We start from the raw sequence: 7,500 nt of genomic DNA on the forward strand, positions 1-7,500 counted from the left end.
CGTTATACCGCCTCCGAAGAAAAGTACTCCACCTCTCGCGGTCCAGCCCACGTCCGTTGCCGAGCTGCGAACAACACAGCCTGCTTCACCGTCAGTAGAACCGCCAGCAGTAGAGCAGGATGAACCAAAGAATGAAGAAAAGGAACCGACAGTGGAAGAGGCAACAACAACCAAGGAAAAACCACGCGAGGAAGTGCGCAGTACGGCACGAATGTGCGCTCCGATGGCCAACCGGCGCGTACGTCTTAAGTCGATCTCCCTCGATTCGGAGGGCGCTCGGTTGGTCGAAGAAAATCTGACCTCTACCATCCCGGTGCAGGAGCTCGTTGGAATTGCGCAACAGAGGGGAAAAGGATCAGGCGGAGGGAGTGGCCCCGGTTCAACGGGACGTCGTTTCGATTGTGTGCTAGACGATGATGAGGATGTGGTGGATGATGATGATGATGATGACGACGACGATAGGGAGCATAACTATGAGACTGATAGTGGAGCGGACAGACGTTGGCCAGCACGCACGAAGCGGGTGCGAAACATTCTAAACCTTCGCTTGAACATACCACCGCTCGGTAGCACTCCGGTCGGTAGCCAATCGACCGGCTCGATGGTGCTGGATCAGGATACGGCCACGATGACGGTGCGTCCCGTGGCCACCTCGGTCTCAAATCCGGCCATGTACCCGGCCCCAATGGCAGCACACCAACAGCATCACCATCAGTCTAATCTACTTCCGTCTCGATACCTTGGACAGGAAGAAGCGAGCGAGCAGTTTTACTTCGAATACTTTGACTACGGCGATGACGATGACGACGATGAGGAGGATGATGATGAGACGGGAGACGAGTATGAGGGAGAGGATGGTCGGGAGCGGTTTGCGGAATCAGAGGACAATAACAACAATAGCAGTAACAGTGGAAGCGGTAACAACAACAACCATCACAGCTTCAACCACAACAACAACAGCGGTGGACAACGGTCACGACCAGCGCTTCCACCGGCCCCCAAAACCCCAACCCTGTCCCAGTCGAAGCAGAAGGCCAGTTCGCTCGATTCCGACTCGAAGGTCAAGATCTACATCCCGTACGGTGTCAGCACCGGATCGGTGAGCTGTAGCGGTGGTCTCAGCGTGATGAGCATCGCACAGTCGCAGCCACAGGGCATGGCCACCACGCACAATACCTACGCTCATCAGTCGCACCATCAGCATCAGCACCATCAGCCAGTGGGGCCAGCACCGTCATCGCACCAGACGCCATATGGTCACCATCAGCAGCAGCAGCAGCAGCAGCAACAGCTGCAACCTCGGCGAGTCTCTTCCGCCTCCGTGCCAACGACACCGAAACGATATCAGTACCGATCGGCGATCGGACACTCGTACTATCACCATCACTCCCAGCATCACCATCCGCAGCATTACCAAAGTCAAGGACAATCAAAACTGAAAGCAGCGTTTGGCGGCGACCAGGGAACGATGATGCGAAAGGACAAATCAGTAATCGGGCTGAACAACAGCAGCAGCAGCAGTACCACGGTGGGCACTGAGGAGGGTAAGGGGCAAGCTGGTGCTAGCACCACCACCACCACCACCACCACCGGTCGATCGAGTATTTTGCAGCGTCGTGGCTCCAACCACAGCCTCACGTTGAACCTCGATATCTATCATCGGGGTGGAAGCGTGGATCTGACGGGATCGAACTGTAGCCTGCAGCAGCACCGTGGTTCGTACAAAAACCTGCACCAAGCGCACTCACAATCACAGCTCTACCAGCAGTATCCGGACACGGGCACGACGGCGGTGGATCGTGGTACCGTGCGTGTCCAATGCCATCAAGCTTCGCCCCAGGGTGGCGGTGGCAGTACGGTTGGTGAAGCGACGGGGAACGGTGCCACTACCGGTGCTGGTGCTGCCCCAGCCAACAACACTACCAACAACAATAACAACAATAGCAAAAAGAATCTCCTGCAACGGCGCGGATCCAATACGAGTCTCACCCTGAATCTCCGTTCCGGTGTCGTTGGAGGGGGTGGTGGTGGGGGCGGTTCGACTTTTGGATTGAACCGTTTCAGCAGCCACAATTCGCTCCACACGACGCACATGTCTGCGCTGGGTACTGGTACCGGGTCGTACCTGCAGCAGCAACAGCAACTGCAAACGGCAGGGCACGGACAGCATGGGCAGCAGCACGGACAGTACGGGCAGTCCGGATCCGGGCTGGTGCGCCCGGCTGGATCGAGAAAGTCACTTCTCGAGCGGCGCAATTCGAACGCTAGCCTAACACTGATCAACGTGCATCAGCGTACGCTCTCCGTCTCGAACTGTAATCTGCGATCGGGCTCGATCTGTAGCCTGAACAGCCTGCTAACAACGCACACCCAGAACGAAGCAGGCGGTGGCGCCGGTGGTGTGATGATGCTGGAGGAAGATGAGCTCGATTGTACGGGTGCGGCGGGCAGTGGAGAGCACGATAATGGCCATGACTACCACCACCATCACCATCATCACCATCAGCATCATCAACATCACCATCAGCATCATCAGCAGGGACTGTGTCATCGTCATCGAGCGGTAGGCGCTGGTGGTCGCCATGGCGGTAGCATCGATGGTGGTATCGATGGCACCAGCGATGCTGTTGTTGCTGGCAGATCGGAGTTGACTGGGGAAGGTGGTGCAGCGACAGGAGGCCAGGGACGGTGCGGACGGTCGATGGGGCGGCTGACGATAGCGATGGCGCAGGGTACCTCGATGGATATTGCTGGATCGACCGGAGAGCCCGAAGTAGGTCGAGGTGGTGTTGCTGGAGGAGACTATCAGCGGCACGGTCGGCAGCGAAAGTTCCGCAGCTCGGACAGCCTGCATAACATCAATGCTCGCGAGCAAGGACTGCAGAGCAGCTGTCTGGCGGTTCAGCGTGACACAAATCTCGGCCATCACCATCACCAGGAACAGCTGACGGAAGCGAAGCTAATGGCGTGCGGTGGTCGCTACGAAGACCGTCATCATTATGGTGAGTATATCGAGGACACGAGGTCATAGTACCGCATGTGTGACTAACACATTTCTCTGTGCCATACAGGATCGTCGGAAAACTTTAAGCAACCTAGCAATCGGCTGTCAACACACCGTGCACTGTTCCACAAGGATCCATCTACCGTGACTTCCGCTTCCTCGGCGAACAACCTTTCCGCCCTCGGTACGGGTTCACAGTGTTGCTGTTGTTGCTGCTGTTGCTATTGTTGCTGCGGTCAAGGTGGTGTCCATGGTGGCGGTGTGCATGGTGGCGTTGGAGGCGATGGTTGCTGCGATGGAAACGGTGGTGGGTTAATCGTAAAGACGGGCAACCTCAGCATCAGCAACTCGAACATACGCAACATCTCGACCAAACCGCTCAGCCCGCAGACCACTAGCGAGGACTTTAAAATCTACCTGGCCAACATCCAGTTCCTGCAGAACGCCTCGAACGTCCTGACAATCGCGTACCTGCGCAAATTGCACAACTTTTTCAGCAAAACCTATCGCAAAATGGTGTCCGCAACAGCAGCATCATCAACGCACCAACCATCGCCGGATCAGTCCACGAGACGGAAGCACTCGTCGTCGAAGGAACCACCACCACTGCCATCACCACCGGTGACGGATAAGCCCCTAGAAACCAACAGGCAAACCGAACCGGAAACCGGCGGCGGCGAAGCGTGCTCGACGAAGATGATGCTACTGCACAGCGACAGCCTGCACCATCCGCCCGTCTGCGATGACGAATCGTACGACGAGGAGCACAAGAAGATGGTGCTCAAAATACACCAGGAGTTCTGGGACCTGCCGACCAACTACCAGGAGAAACCGCTCGTCTTTGGTTCGCAGGCAAAGAACCGCTACAAAACTATCCTGCCAAATGAGCACTCGCGGGTGATACTGTCGCCGGAGCGTGCTTCCACCGTTACCAGTGAACCGTACATCAATGCCAACTACATCAAGGTAGGTAGCGCGTGCTGTTTTTAACCATCCTTTGCTGCATATTGACACTCTTCTGTTCATCTCTCTCTCTCGTGCAGGGTCCGGATTATGCCAACAACAGTTACATTGCGACGCAAGGACCGCTACCGAACACGATCTACGAATTCTGGCTGATGGTACATCAGAACATCGTTCGAACGGCTGCTGCTGCTGCTGCTGCTACGACGACGACAACGGCCCCAACGGCCTGTAGCACCGATTTGGAGCAGAAAATAGTGATGCTGACAAACTTTGTCGAAAACGGACGTCAAAAGTGCGCCATCTATTTTCCGCAGAACGTTGGCGAATGGCTCGCTTTCGGTTGCACGGCCGATGTCGATGTGAGCGGGGTGCTGGAGGAAAAGGACGCGATTAAGCAGGCAACCGGCGGTGGCCCTATGGCGGTACGCTGTGCTAGCAGCTTTTTCCTCGTGCAAAACATTATCCTTGAGCAGCGTAACGGATACACCGTACGAACGCTCAGCGTAATCTATGGTTCTCGAGAGCGGCCGGAGTCAGCCTCCGTTAAGCCTCCAACGGCAGCCGATGGTACAACCAGTAGCAGCAGCAGCACCGCCGCCGCCAGCGCCATCGCTGCTTCATTTGATCTGATTCATTTTCGGGCACAGCATTACTGGTTTCCGGATTGGCCCGATCATCGCTCACCGAATGACATTAACGTGCTGCTGGACCTGAGCTTGGACGTGCTCGGTAGCAACGTGCGTGCGCCCGGTTCAACGGGCGATCTACCCGAAACTCCCGGTGCTTCATCTCCCGCCGTCGATGTACTGCCAATCATTCACTGCTCGGCCGGTATCGGTCGAACAGGCTGTCTGATTGCCATACTGAACGGTTTGCGCCAATTGCGGCTCTCAGTGATGTCTCATCGGAAGCGGCGGGTACGCAGTGACATTCAGGCTGACGCTTCGTCGCTACTTGCTGTCGCTGCAGCGCCATCACTTTCCACTGAACAGCCCAAGGATACGAACCCGGATGATCCTGGTGGTGCTGATGACGCTAGTGGCTTCTCGGTGGATGACGATGGTTCATTGGAACCATCCATTCCACTGCCACCGGTACCCAGCGGTAGAGGGAACGGCAGCAAAGCTGCGGTGTGCAATTCCGGTGGTAACGGTCGTAGTGGTGGTGGAAGTGGTGCCAGTAGCCTCTCGCGCGAGATCGGACAGGTCGATATACTGGGTATCGTGTGCAACCTGCGACTGCAGCGTGGCGGCATGGTGCAGAACTCGGAGCAGTACGAGCTGATCCATCGGGCACTGTGCCTGTATCTGGAGAAGCTGACACAGGAAAAGCGATCGGCGCACGGCGACAGTGATGGTTTGGGCGGCAAAAGTAGCACCTAGGAGGTGTTTTCTAGATCCGCGAAGGGGCGCTTTTGGGCTTATGTGCAAGTAAACAATCTCTAGTTTAGCTGTTAGATACACGTATTGGGTTATTATACGGGACAGGGAGGGTAATGGGGATCGATAAGAATGGGGGAAGCGTCTGTCGAGTAAGAATACCAAAGAAGAAGAAAAAAGAAAATAGAGAAAGACAGCAAGAGCAACATGGAACAGAAAGAGAAGCACAGAGACAAAGAAAGAGAGAGAGAGAGAGAGAGAGAGAGAGAGAGAGAGCAATGGAGGTGGAATTGTGAATCTAAGTAGAAACGATCTAAGAGCAAAACTCGAAACAGATAGGGAGATGAGACAAAGTGACAAACAAAAGGGACACAGGTGAACCACATTTTAGTAAACCGACGATTAACCATCACCAACATAAACACTCATACACCCCCATACACGAGCACAGTTTGGGATTAAGGCGAACGATGATGCATGATGTCGGGCGGGAAAACTGAGACAATTTATACGGACAAATCCTACCAAACGGACCGGAACACATACACTCCCTAGGATATCTCATCTCTTCTTGGGTGTTTCGGACGTTACTGGGGGAGACGTAATGAATATGCGAGAAGGAGCAATGCTGCGATTCATAAGATGTTTTAGAAGTACTCATAACCACCGCTCTCCCATCCCCCGCATCAACTGAAATCGTAACTAAATTATTGCATAGATGGAACCCATATATACATATATGATAGGTATACCTATACATTTACAAAACATCCCTATGCCTATATACATATTCATATATACGTGGTCTGCCAAAAACCAGTGTTAGGACTTTTGGGTTTTTGGGAGTTTTTTTTATCTAACAAACTATTCATTTTCTCTCTTGATCATCCATGTTGTCCATTCATTGTGCCAACTCCAATTCAAATTCAAAACAGATCCACCCTCTGTGGTCTGCATGACACCGAAAACATGAAAATCGCTCCGGCTCGAAAGTCCTAATGCTTCTATGTACGCAGACCACGTAAAACCATATATACATATATACATATATATGATAAACTAAAATCAAACTCTAGTGAATTGGAACAAGGCTGGAAAATTGTTTGTTCATTTTTTTTTAATGGAACTTCATCAAGCAAAAGGCAAGATATTAGCATTTTGGGTAACGGAAAGCTAACCAGGACAGAGTGCGGTGGGGCGTAATCGAGTTTAAATAAAAATTACATCCTAGATATGATCGGCATTTTAAGGGCGGCCAAGAACAAGCGGCCATCAAGGGCTACTACGCCTTGATAGGCAAATCGCGCTGGCTTTTGGTGTTTGGAGTAGTAGCAACAGTAGTAAAGCATTTTGGATGCAGTATTATACGCATCATAGCATGCTGAGTGCGGTGCGTCCTGCGAGCCGATTCCTGAATCTAGAATAGAGCCTGCTGGTTTATTTGGCTTCTTGAAAGAGTGACACGTGCTTTAACACGGTATCACGGCTGCTGTGAACGTAATTGTTATCATCATCCTTTTTTTTACTCTACCATTTTGTACAGCCTTTACATTTGAATTGTACGGTTTAACGAGGAGAACCACGCGAATCATTCATGCCACTTTTTTGTGCAGTTGCAGAAAATCGGATATTTTAGTAAATGAAACTCGAAATGCACAGACACACAGCAACAATACACACAAAACGAGCATCCGGAATCGGTTAACCAAAAGACAACGCAGCAGTAAAAAGCAGGGGGGCAATGCAGAGTAGAAGCAGCGCGTGTCAAACAAACCAATCAAAACCACCAATATGTGTGTAAATAAATGTGTGAAAAAATAATCTCCAAGGGGGGCTTCATTGGTTTTCTTTTTAGTACATCAGCTATTGAGAATAGCACTGGGTTCATCACGTACGATTTATATTACCTCACATAAGGTTCAATTCGAACACGTTTCTAGTCACTCCAGAGGCTCGCGAATGAGAATCAACTTTGTTCCTTTTGCTGTGTGTTGCTAACACCGGCCACGGTGCCCTGATCTAGCTCGAGTTGCTTCAGTAATCGATAGAGAGCAGCCGCCTCCCGGATTCGGCTAAACTCGATGCAAAACGCTTCGATCTCGATGTACAGCTGCTTCACATCGATAATTTTGTTGCGGATCAAGCTCTGCA

At 52.3% G+C, this 7,500-nt stretch overlaps 2 protein-coding genes across 2 annotated transcripts in view; one reads left to right on the forward strand and one right to left on the reverse strand.

The window, feature by feature from the left end:
• Window positions 1-5,366, forward strand: part of LOC126575060 (uncharacterized) — a 7,767-nt gene extending 2,401 nt beyond the window's left edge. The window contains exons 2-4 of the mRNA XM_050235560.1: window positions 1-3,002; window positions 3,072-3,970; window positions 4,048-5,366. The exon at window positions 1-3,002 is cut by the window's left edge and continues 1,578 nt beyond it. Coding sequence (XP_050091517.1) covers window positions 1-3,002; window positions 3,072-3,970; window positions 4,048-5,352 — 5,206 coding nt within the window. The 3' untranslated portion in view covers window positions 5,353-5,366. The remainder of the gene's footprint in view (window positions 3,003-3,071; window positions 3,971-4,047) is intronic.
• Window positions 5,367-7,160: 1,794 nt separating this feature from the next.
• The window catches only part of LOC126575061 (CCR4-NOT transcription complex subunit 11), a 1,915-nt gene continuing 1,575 nt past the window's right edge, over window positions 7,161-7,500 (reverse strand). The window contains exon 5 of the mRNA XM_050235561.1: window positions 7,161-7,500. This exon is cut by the window's right edge and continues 268 nt beyond it. Within this exon, the coding sequence (XP_050091518.1) occupies window positions 7,316-7,500 (185 nt within the window). The 3' untranslated portion in view covers window positions 7,161-7,315.

This window comes from Anopheles aquasalis, chromosome 3, assembly GCF_943734665.1.
Source record: "Anopheles aquasalis chromosome 3, idAnoAquaMG_Q_19, whole genome shotgun sequence".
Classification (NCBI taxonomy): Eukaryota; Metazoa; Arthropoda; class Insecta; order Diptera; family Culicidae; genus Anopheles; species Anopheles aquasalis.